The sequence below is a fragment of the Geosmithia morbida genome, assembly GCF_012550715.1.
Source record: "Geosmithia morbida isolate 1262 chromosome Unknown scaffold_0, whole genome shotgun sequence".
Classification (NCBI taxonomy): Eukaryota; Fungi; Ascomycota; class Sordariomycetes; order Hypocreales; family Bionectriaceae; genus Geosmithia; species Geosmithia morbida.
Genome location: NW_023336187.1, coordinates 1,747,002 through 1,759,071, shown reverse-complemented (window position 1 = coordinate 1,759,071; position 12,070 = coordinate 1,747,002). Strand labels below are relative to the sequence as shown.

The window sequence follows — 12,070 nt, the reverse complement described above, 5'->3', positions numbered from 1 at the left end:
TGGCAAGCTCTGCGTCAAAAGAAAAAAAAAACCCCGTTTGTTGTATGTGGATAAGGCTGAGCTGTTCAGGAGAGACGGTCTACATTTCCTACAACGTGCGTACCGAGTATGATTCTGTACGTACGTATCGAGTAGCAGTAGCATAGATAGTAATAGCAACAGTAGCAGTAGTAGTAGCAGTAGTAGTAGCAGTAGTAGTAGCAGTAGTAGTAGCGCGGACCTCGCCCCCGACGTCGGCGGTTCGTCGCCCCCCTCCCCCCACCTCCGGGAAATGAAGAGTAAGCCACCGACCGGATTACGGGACTGAGGAGGGGTGGTGAGGGGCAGACCGGGGAGGGGGGAGGAGGGGTGATGGAAAATTAGAGGGGACCGATTCATCTGCCAAAATGCGATCTGGATTTTGTTTGCATTACAAGAAAGAGAGAGAGAGAGAGAGAGAGAAAGGTATACAGTGAGTACTCATACGCGCTCATACTATATAACACTTGATGAACCTGCACCTACCCAATTCACAACATGACCGCCAAGGAAACAGTAGTGGGCATGGAGAGGACAGCTATGTGATTTGCCATTAAAGTGCGACGGTGTAGCAGGTCTATGCCAACAAGGTCACGAGGTCAATGTATCAAAACAATACGCGTCTACGAGCAGACGCCGATACTGAATGCCGGTTGGCGACAAGTTTGTCTACCGCGATGCTTGTGACGGCCGCTAACTCTCTTTTTCATCCAGAGATTCTAATCTGAGAATCAGTACAAAACTCGGTATAATCTTGTTTATCCTTCATATCTTGAATCTTCTCCTATCTCTGACCATTCCAAGCTGCTCTGCTCGGCTGCGCGTCCTTGCACTTGGAGTCGGAGTCGGTGGATCTAGAACGCCGGCGCAAACCCTTTTTTTTCTTCAGTGACTTATTACTGCCCAATCAGCTACGATGGAACCCTGCGCTATGCATCTATCCCCTATAGTGGTAGCGTATATGCAGAGCGCGGACCATCTCTTTTTCATTGTAATACTCGGTAGTGGTGGTATTATTTCCTTTTTTTCTTTTTCTTTCTTTTCATCAGATACATCGTCCTTGTCCTCTTGATGCCGGGACGTTGAACTGTCATTACGCTGCGGTAGCTGATAGGAGGAGGTGATGGGGTTGCGGGTAATTGGGTGGTCCACCGTTATTCTGGAGGGTCAATGGTTTGTGGGAGGGGTGGAGGTGTGCAGGCTCTCTCCCTCCCTCTCACTCACCCACTCACGCTCTCTCTCTCCCATGCCCGCCTCTCTCCCATCTCTTCTACTCTACCTCTCTCACACATTCCGTCGCTGCAATTGATGCAATTGATGACATGGCATCCATCACACACCGTACAACGCACGCGTAGGCAAATTCGCCAGACCATCAGAGAGCTGCCCTGTTCTTCTCCGGATGCATGGATGCAGAGGCCGAAACCTGCTCTCCCTCATCCGCCTACGTCCATATGCTCCGTGCCGATGACATGCCTCCAATCCACACTCTACTTCGTGCGACCACTGGCCTTCCGCCATTCCCTGCTGTACAGCCTCTCCGGCACCCATCCCATCCATCGGTTCGGGTGCTGTGGTGTTATTGCTTCACCTGCATTGCAGCACTCGCGCGGTGTGCCGCTCCTGGACAGGCCATCGGTGCCTCTTGCTTTACCCTCCTCCAAGACGTAGATTGAACGAAAGACGTTGTCGTTCTCGATACTGTATACTACGGTCTCGTATGAGACACATGATGCACAGCGCACCGTTCTCGGTTCCTTTTCTTCTTCCTCCCTCTCCCTCTGATCAGTCCGATCGTGTTGCCGGATGGATGGACAATCGTTCGTCGCCAGAATCTTGTCGGTGTCGCGTGTCCAGTGTCTTGGCCGCACCGTCCACAAGCAAGAACCGGATACGGCCATGGCCCGATTACTGCTTTTGGCCACTGTCTCGCAGCTCGGCCCCCACCAGCTTCCTCCAGCCGTATCACGGTACAGCGCTGTACAGGTTCTTTTACGGCGCTGCGCCTGTGTACTCGTGCGCCGGGTGCATTTATGCATCTAGGCCGAATGTCTCTCGTTATCGATGCATCCATCCAGAATCTTAGACTCGTCCAGCGCCACATCCACATGCACCAGACATGCACAAATGCACATACCTACCCCCACCATCCTGCAATCGAAACATACACCCCTCCCCGGTTGCGCGGGACGCTTGGTCGGTCGCTCGCCTGGTCGCTCGCCTGGTCGCTCGCCTGGTCGCTCTTGCCCCCCGGAACCGCCGTCGACATCGAGAATAGAAATAACCTCTACGCCCTCCGAGGCCCTCTTGCATCCCTCCCCTCCTCCTCCCCTCCTCCTCTTCCTCCTCCTCCCACCTTTCTCTTTTTCTACTTCTTTCTCGTAGCTCAAACACCCTTGGCCGTATCGACGCCATTCTTATTATACTCTCTCCGACATTGTATCGTATTATTACTTGCCTCTTTCCTTTCCTGCATGCGCCTTGTAACCATCCATCCATCGTCGCCTGTCATATTCTCGCCACTACCGGATTCTTTCTTGTCCCTCCCTACCTCACAGACCCATACCTTTCTCTCTTCTCTCGTCAGCAGCTCATCTCCTGGTTCTGCTCTTTCCAAAATCACGAGTAATACTGATACAGGGCCATGTCTATCACCAGACAGACGCGCTCTCGCAACCCTGACGATTTCCCAACTCTTCAGCTGTTCCTCCTCGGTAAGAGACCACCACCCTGCCCCGCGCTCCGAGCCCGGCAATGTTCCTCGAAGCTGACATCTTGCTTCCCCCTTCAGCCATTGTCCGACTGGCCGAGCCCATTGCCCTCACCTCCATCTTCCCTTATGCCTGGGCTCTTGTAAAGAGATTCGAAGTCGGCAATGAGGAGGATGCCTCCTTCTACGCCGGCCTTCTCATCTCGTCATTCTCGCTCGCCGAGGCTGCCATGGGCATGTTCTGGGGAGGCTTCTCCGACCGAGTTGGCCGCAAGCCTGTCCTGATGCTGGGTTGTGCCGGAACCATGCTCAGCATGATCATGGTGGGCTTCTCCTCCAACATCTGGGTTGCTCTGATCGGGAGAGCCGCCGGTGGTCTCCTGAATGGAAACATTGGCGTTATTCAGACCATGGTTGGCGAGCTCGTCAGCAGACCTGAACATGAACGTGAGTATGCAGCCACCGTCCGTGACTTCTGAATTGCTGTCTGCTAACGCAATGCCTCGTCGTAGCCCGTGCCTATGCCGTCATGCCCTTTGTCTGGAGCGTCGGCACCATCATCGGTCCCTGCATCGGCGGCACCTTTGCTGACCCTTTCACTTCCTGGCCCACCCTCTTCCCCAAGGGTAGTCTGTTTGAGCGTTTCCCCTACCTTCTCCCCAACCTCCTGTGTGCCATCCTCTTGGCTGCCAGCATTGTCCTGGGCTTCTTCCTCCTCGAGGAGACGCACCCTGATATGGTCCCCCGGGCTCTGATGCCCGCAGACACGTACGTGTCTGAGGAGACGCCGCTGATTGAGACTTCAGACGCTATCAAGAGGCCTACCGTGGACCTGCGTGCCGAGACGTACGGTACCATTGCCATCGACCAGGATCCGGACGATTCCATCTCCCGCGAAGAGAAAGCTGCGCCTCCGAGCATCTGGAACAGGCGAGTAGTCAGCATCATCATCGCCCTTTGCATCTTCACCTACCACTCCATGTCGTACGACCACCTGATGCCCATCTTCTTCGAGGACGAGCGTGCACTCTCCGGAAACAGCGTCAATCTGGGCAAGGCCCCCCCCTTCTACTCGCCCGGAGGCCTCGGCCTCAGCATTCGGTCCGTCGGCATGATCATGGCGGTCAACGGTGTCATCGCCCTGTTCGTTCAAGCCGTCATCTTCCCGGTGGCGGCCGAACGGATTGGTGTGTACAAGCTTTTCATCCTCAGCACGGTGTTGCATCCCATTGCCTACGTCCTTGTCCCCATGCTCCTTGTCGTCTCAAGATCCTACATCTACCCGGCCATTTACGCGTGCCTGGCGGTGCGCAACCTCCTCTCCATCACCCTCTACCCCCTCCTCCTCATCCTCCTCAAGAATGCCACCCCTTGCCCCAGTGCCCTGGGCACAATCAACGGCCTCGCGGCCAGCGCAGGTGCCGCCTGCCGAATGGTGGCACCTCCCGTGGCCGGCTACCTCTACACCTTTGGCAGCAGGATGGATTGCACAGCCCTGGCTTGGTACGGCAGTGCTCTTGTCGCTGTTGTCGGCTCGTTCCAGTGCTTCTCGGTTCCCCGCGAGCACAACCCTGCCGAGAAGTCTGAGGAGGGAATCTCTCCCAAGTTCGAGCAGCGTCCCTCTGTCTGTGTCACTGAAGTCTCAGCGACCAACGAGGCTCAGGAAGACTGACAGAAGTACACTCACCTGCCACTCTTGTCTGTCATTCTAGTCTCGTGGACATCTCTCATGTCTGAATCCTGTCTCTTTTTTTAAATTTTCTCTCTACTTTTTGCATCCTCCTGTTCTGTGCACTCTACACTCGTGTCTAGAACCTGACGACTCCCAGGATTCGCCCTAGACACGTTGACCATGTTCGCACTATCCCCTGGTAAACAATCACGAGACCGATTCTGTCGACACGGGCTTGGAGCTTGGAGATGGTCATCTTCTGATCGATTCAGCGGGTTTGTATTTCTGTCATCATGCGTTTTGCTATGCTCTTTTCGATCTTGAGGGTATTTTCCTCGGGCTGTTGGGCAGTAACGTTAGCATTGGCGTTTCTAACGGTGTTTTTTTGTCTTGTTTTCTCATCGCCACCGTCGTCGGGTAACTACGGAGTTTAAAAATATTGGATAGAGTAAATGATGGTTATAACGAGGGCAGTGAAGAAATTAATTAATATCATAAGAATCTGTGTGCCTGCATCGCAGTGTTGAGTAATAAGTTACCTGCTACTCACAATGAGTGGATGACGTTGATAGCTGCTAATATGCCAATATGAGTTAAAGCGACTAAGAAGGTAAACAAAATGTCCAATGAGAGAAAGTCTTGCGCCTGTGGAACGCTGGAGAAGGAACGGGAATTTTTCCACAACATACGCACATGACAACGCCAACGCCTGTTGAAGAGCAACAAAAGAACTGCGCAACTGGCGATAGTTCGTCAAAGAGATAAGAAGAAGGAGGGGATTTTCTCTAGAGGTCAAGACACCAAAGAAAAGGAGAAGAAAAGAGAGAAAGGGAGAAAGAAAGAAAGAAAGAAACAAGCTCAAGCTTATCATCATGGCCGGTTTTGCGCCACCGTCCAGCGGCGAGCCAGTGCCGAGCGTGGAGGAGCTCACGGAGCAAATGGTACGAGCGATGGAGGCCAAGGAAGCCGAAGATGCGGCGGCGGCGGCGGCGGCGGCGGGACAGCAGGTAGGCACCGAGGGCAGCAGCAGCGCGACGAAGCCGCTGCTGCCGCCGACGCACCGCCTGGCGTCGAACATGACGGTGGACGAGGTGCTGGCGGACCTGAACAAGTCGCCGCTGTTCATGACGGAGCTGGAGGAGAACGACGACATCGCGGCGCTGCAGGCGCTCAACTACGAGGGCACGGCTCTGGAGAACGCGAGCGACTTCCGCACGCGGGGCAACGAGTCGTTCCGGGGCAGGCACTACCGCGACGCGCGGGAGTTCTACACCAAGGGCGTGCAGATCCTGGCGGAGCAGGAGGCCAGGCGGGCGCGCGGGGAGGCGACGACGAGCCCGGAGGGCGTGGAAGACAGCGAGGAGGAGGTGGCGGAGCAGCGAAAGGTGCTGGAGGGCCTGTACGCCAACCGCGCGGCTTGCAGCCTCGAGCTGCTCAACTACCGGTCCTGCTGGCTGGACTGCGCGGCGGCGCTGCGGCTCAACCCGGCCAACGTCAAGGCCTACTACCGCAGCTCGCGGGCCCTGCTGGCCGTGGGCCGCATCGAGGAGGCCGACGACGCCTGCGCGCGCGGGCTGGCCCTCGATGCCGACAACAAGCCCCTGCGCGCCGTGGCGGACGAGATCGTCAAGAGGGCCCGCGCGCGCGACGAGAAGCGCAGGAAGGACGCCGAGCGCGACGCCACGCAGCGCAGGCGCGCCACGCTCCTCAGGGCCGCCCTCAAGGCCAGGGGCATCCCGTCGCGCAGGTCCGACAAGCCGCCCGACATGGAGGACGCCGCCGTCGCCCTCGTGCCGGACCCGGACGATCCCCGCAGCAGGCTCTCCTTCCCCACACTGCTGCTGTACCCCGTCCACTACGAGTCGGACTTCATAAAGGCCTTTGAGGAGACGCATACCCTCGACGACCACCTAGGCTACATCCTGCCCCTGCCGTGGGATGACAAGGGCGTCTACAGGCCCGACAATGTCGAGGCCTACGTCGAGACCCGCGATGGCGGCCTGCTCAAGATGGGTAGGCGGGTGTCGTTGCTGAAGGTGCTCAGCACGGGTAAGGTTGAGGTCGTGGATGACGTTGTGCGCATATTCGTCTTGCCAAAGGGTGATGCCGCCCAGGGATGGATCAAGAAGTTTAAGGAGCAGAAGGCTGCTATGATAAAAAAGTAATATAAAAAATAAAATAAAAATAGATCGGAAAAAGAAAAAAGGAGAGAGGACAGGCGGGGGCTTATAAAAAAAAGATAATTTGAGACCCAAGCAAAAAAGAAAAAGAGGGTTTCTGAATAATGATATATACGAAATGTTCTAAAAGGAATGTGAATGAAAACGAACAGACATGTCGCTTGGTAAATGACTGCAACGACAGAGGGAGAGACGAGAAGAATGCTTCCCGTCCAACCTGCTCAGACGGACTGGGGTTGATCCTTGCCCTCTGCACTGGATCCTCTCTCACGAGGCATATCCATGAGGATACACGCCACCTCGAGATCCTTGGGACTTCTGCTCCTCCGGCCATCTTCACTCCGCCGTTGTCCAGACATACTCTCTGGCTGTCCTGCAACATCACCACTGTGCGAGGGACCATGACCACTGCCCATGTCTTCCGAATAGACCCTCTGAGGATGATGAGGCGGTGGCCCGCCCTGTTGCTGCTGCGCCCTTGGCAGATGCAGTTTCGGTCGCTTGGGTGCGTGGTCTGCTTCATCATACCAGCGGCGCTTGGGGGAGTTATCAATATTTTGGTTGCTGCTACCTTGTCCGACAGCGACGACAATGGGGGCCGGGACGGGTGGCCTGGGTGTGCTCGGTCGAGGGACGGCGCTGAGCCACGGGCTGGCAGGGGGGAAAGAGTCGTGCCGGGGAGGATTGATGGGGGCCCACCCTATCACACGGCCGTGAGGGGGGGCAAGAGGGCCGGTGGGAGGGACGAGGCTCTCGTTGATGGGATGCCACCTGGATAGTGCAATGGCATGGTTATGCTGTTGCTGTTGATGATGTCTGTCAAGCAAATGGTGGTGAGAATAAGGATTGTTTCGGTTGCTTCTGTCAGCTCGTTCGGCAGAGTAATCCTCCAGACGCTCCTTCATGGATGTGCTGTACTGGTCGTGAAATGGTGGTGGTAGCTGTGGTCGGATAAGAATGGGGTTGCTTGTGATGCCAGATGAAGACGACGACGACGACGCCGCCGCCGCTACTGCCGGCCTGGTCATGCTATTTAAGCTGGAGTACTTGTACGCCTTAACATCGAGCTTGGCCTTCTGGATGATGGCCTCGTCAATCTCCATACACCCATAGCGAGGAGATTCGGGCTTGATGCAGTCTCTAGGGAAATCGGGGCCGAAGATTGGTATCAGGGCTCCGGCGATGGGATGGCAAAAGGCTGCACAGACGGCTCTGGCGCAGGCGTATGGAGTCCAGTAGCCTTTTGTGGTGGTGGTGGGGGGGATGGAAGTAAATGTCAGTCAAATGCAAAGGACTTATTTGAGTCGTAAACTTGGTTTTGATAAAAGGGCATACCTTGGGCAACCCGGTTGCCTCCCGTCATGTGAAATGTTACATCTCGTAGCCCCTTGTTGACATCCAACATCTTGGCCGGTCCAGTCTGTTCAAGATTACACCTGTTAGAATGATGATCCCAGGCATTAGATGCTCACACAGATATGTTTGCTTTGGTTGACGGAGAGGGGAAAAGAAACCTTTTTGTGTTCCCGACTCTTGAAGAAGGGACTTATGCGGACAAATCCACCAAGATAGTCCCACATGACATCGTACGTCTTTGCATCACTTGGGTTTGTAAACTTATAGACAAACACTTGACAGAGGAAAACATCAGCTTCTGTTCTCCCTTTTCAGTTCTTTCCCCCCTTTTGTTTTCTCTTCTGTGGTTACTTGGCAGGTAACAGTAGAACCTACCGTTGAAGCTCTCGCGTCCAGTCTTGCTGTAAACATCTTTCTTGTCGCTGCTGTAAGGGACGTGCGCACAGAACTGAGCAATCTCGCCAAAGGGTACGATTTCAAATGGCCTCATGAGCTCGTGTGCTGCTTCGTCCAAGTCCTCGTAGGGGGCGTACTTGATGGGGCCCGGCGGCCTCATGTACGACAGGTCACTGGAGTCGCGACCCTTCTTGACCCTCCTGCTGATGTTGCGTACATCGATATAATCCCTCGATATGAGGTTGAAGGTACCCGAGCCCGTGCCTTTCCTTGTCCCTACGCCAGTGTCATCGGATATTGGGGACGGCGATTCCGATGCTAAAGGCTGAGATGCCCGACTGTCTACTCGTGACGGATGGCTGTATGGCTGATTGAGTATGGCCTGTATCGGGAGCATACTCCTTCCCTCTCCCATGGTTTCTTCTGTCCTAGAAGATCTCCCTGAGAGGAATAGAAAGGGAAACGAAGGAATAGAATATGTTTTCAGGGAACTTGTTCTCGGCTTGCCGAAGAGAGAAAAACAAAACAGCTAATAAAGAGTGAGTAAGATGGAGGACGAAGGGACGGATACCTCTCTGTGTTATATGAAATGTCAGGTTATGCAACAAATGAACGGAAAAGCCTGGGGGGGGGGGGCAAACATGTAAGGGATAGACGGCCAGTCTCGCACACATAAATGAGGTGAGATGGTGCTCAGAACAGGCACAGGAGGCCGTTTGATATCACTGATGCGTTCCAGGTTAAACACCCTTCACCGTGCCCTGATGTATGGGTCGTGGACAGATGGCTCTCTCGTCTGGCATACCGGAATGACTCTTGTTTACCGTGAAGCCTCAAAGCGACAGCACAGGTTCCTCGGCGTATCCGAACGGGCCAGAAATAGAGTCGCTCGGGGAGAGGCAAAGAGAGAAGGCGCAAGCTTCAGACTCAGCTTTCATCGTATGCTGGAGATCTTGTTGTGACAAACCTGCCAGGGAAGTATTGGCCATGGACATCCGTTCCTTGTCTTGATTTATACCCATCTGTTGAAAAAAGAAGTGATCCCGGTCATGTACACGGGAGCGTACCTCTGGTCACTTGTGAGGTTCTAGCCTGAGGGGCAGGGGCTCGCAGGTGAGTGTTTTTCCAACGCTGGGCCGATGCTTGGTAGTCGTCTACTGATGATATTTGGAAACACTGGGTTGGACGGGAGCAGCCATCCCAATCAGTCCAGGTGAATCGGGGTGCGCAACAGCTGTCCAGTAACTCCATGTTCTTGGTCGCTCAAGAACACGCCGAGATTAGACATGACGCACGGAAAACGAGAAGATGGAGTCACGAACATTATCCACTCACAGAAGGCATGTGTTTAGCAAAAGTTACACGCCATTGATGTTTCACAGAACCAGACAAGGTCATCATTACACAAGACCCTGATACCGTCGCTCTTGTGTCACAGGCAGACGATGTCGTCGTAGGCAGTGTTACAGTCCCCTTTGGGGTTGTCGATATGACAAGAGCCTTGTTGACTCGTATAGCCCGGTATGATGGTGCGGCAAATACGACCACAGTATGTATGCTTCTCCAAGTTTGACGGACAAAAAGAGGAAGGCATCAAGTCTCTCCTTTATCCACAGAGACATTGTCTATATGTATCCGACATGAATGGTCCTTGCTGCCCACAATGTCGGAAGCGACATAGAGCTTACCTGTGGCAGAGTACCCGTCAGCCAGTTATCAATCTCGGAAAGTAAATCGAGTGCTTCACCATGCCAATGCCCCCCATGTCCATCTCTCTGGTGGGGTCTGCAGACAACTTGCGTATGTGTCCCTTGTCGTGCAAACAGCATCCGGCAGGGGTAACCGGCTCTCTGTTGTACGAGAGTCAAAGTCATTTAAACAAAGAATATAAAAGCTCCGAAGAAGCACAGCATGGAGTATCGTCGTCTGGGTAGTGATGCTGCAAAGACTTTTCCAGCACAAAAGGAGTAATGTGAATGTCTCGTTACCCGATCAGGTCCAACGACGCTATAGGGAAGGTCGAGATAAGGTGTGTAGAGGGAGTGGCATTGGCGAGAATATGCAGGTTCCCGAAACCCTGGTCCGACCGGCGTCAAAAATGCAGACTGCTGCTTTGTTTCACGTTATATCCCGGGGCAGCTATCAGTTACATGGTTAGTAGATGACAATGGGCCGTCAGCCACTGCTGGCTCTTATAAGTCACATCAGATATGTGTATCTCCATGAGCAATACGTCCCCCCTCACCCGATACCCCTGCCCAAGTACTGACGCCTCGACTTCGCCCCCTCATCATTCTTCCTTGGCTCGCTTCGTTTTGGACAGTTTCTCGGGTCGATGCCAGCGACCATGGGCGAGTTGTTGTATATGGTCTCTTTTGGAGACGGCGTAGTGTCCGAGCAGTAGCAGATCCTAACGCGGCATGACTTTGGCCGTGTGAAACTCGGGAAGTATGTCTTTCTTCGTTCGTATAAAGGCAGGCTGTGAAAGGTCGAGGAGTGTCAGTCCATGTTTGCTCTGGAGCATTGCCCCACGTCTGTCTTACCTGGAAGCCGGAGATTGTTTATTGGAGTGTTTGCTTCAGATCACATTGCCCTAACAGCTCGCATCTTTCAGTACGATGCGGGATACACACCAAATGACTGGACGGTTCTATCAAGCTAAATAGAGGAAGTTCATGTCAGTAATATACGTCGCACGGGTTGTCGAGCATAGCTAGTGCATTTGCCGTGGACTCGGCGTGAGAATTGGTGGCAGGCATTAGTTAATATGGAGGAGAGTTTAAGTTGTGTGATCTTGATCCGGTTGGGAAGAGCGTCAAGTGTAATATTGTTCAGGTGAAGATTGTTGATGGATTCACCAGCACCTACCTCATACCTTTATAATATACATACACGGTATAGCTGAATTTCTATTCAGCTATACGGTACTTCTGACGCTTATATAGAAACAGAAGTAGAGGAGGGAAAGAAACTTCTCGTATGTTAGGAGGAAAGAGCGTCCTGCTCATGTTCATGCTGTCAGAAGTAGCAATCTCCATTATGCTTCCTGTTAGCGGCCACACACGATGACCCGTAAGCGTGAATATAGCGGTCTCTGCCTACTGAAATCCTTAGGATTGATGAGTCTGTATCTGATTGCTTTTTTTCCGAAAGGAAAGAAATCTATCTATAAAGCTATTCATAGACGTGTGTGGTAGCAGCCTCTAGCTGCTTAGTTATATAATCTTGAGGTGCCGCACTATACCATGGGGTGTGCCGGGTAAGAGGATATATATTCTGAGTGAGTGGTCGGTAGAGTCGGTATCTAATCAGCACGTGATTCGATTTAGCGGAGCGTCGCAGAACGCGTCACTGGGTGCACAAACACGGACCCCCCACACACAATGCAGGGCGCGTTTTTCCTTGTTTACACAAGGTGGCTCTGGCTGGCACAACAACAGATATCAACATTGGAAGTTGGGCCTACCCTTTATCGGTCCAACGTACTTCTTCCTCTTTCTTTCCATCTTGCGTCCAAACTCGCTCGCCAGTTTGTGTCTACTCTTCAGTGTGGCACACCTTGTATACCGCCGTTTGTTTTCGCGATTCTGCGCGCCGGTCTCCCCTATTGCCCAACTGGGCAGCCCTCCTGGCTTATCGCCAACTCCATGTTCGATCGTCACTCGTTTGAGTCCCCTGTTTACGACTAGACGACTGTCGACCAGTTACCCAAAATATCGCTCGGTCAAGCCCTCCAAG

The 12,070-nt window shown here is 53.5% G+C and overlaps 2 protein-coding genes across 2 annotated transcripts; both read left to right on the top strand.

Moving 5' to 3' along the window:
- Positions 1–2,772: 2,772 nt before the first annotated feature.
- On the top strand, positions 2,773–4,400 carry GMORB2_0532 (Sugar (and other) transporter; the record flags this gene model as incomplete). The annotated part of the gene is made up of 2 exons (XM_035462517.1): positions 2,773–3,175; positions 3,241–4,400. The coding sequence occupies 2 exons, from the start codon at positions 2,773–2,775 to the stop codon at positions 4,398–4,400; spliced, it is 1,563 nt and encodes a 520-aa protein (XP_035325447.1).
- Positions 4,401–5,272: 872 nt separating this feature from the next.
- On the top strand, positions 5,273–6,565 carry GMORB2_0531 (TPR repeat protein; the record flags this gene model as incomplete). Its single annotated transcript, XM_035462516.1, has 1 exon — positions 5,273–6,565. The coding sequence occupies one exon, from the start codon at positions 5,273–5,275 to the stop codon at positions 6,563–6,565; it is 1,293 nt and encodes a 430-aa protein (XP_035325446.1).
- Positions 6,566–12,070: the final 5,505 nt, after the last annotated feature.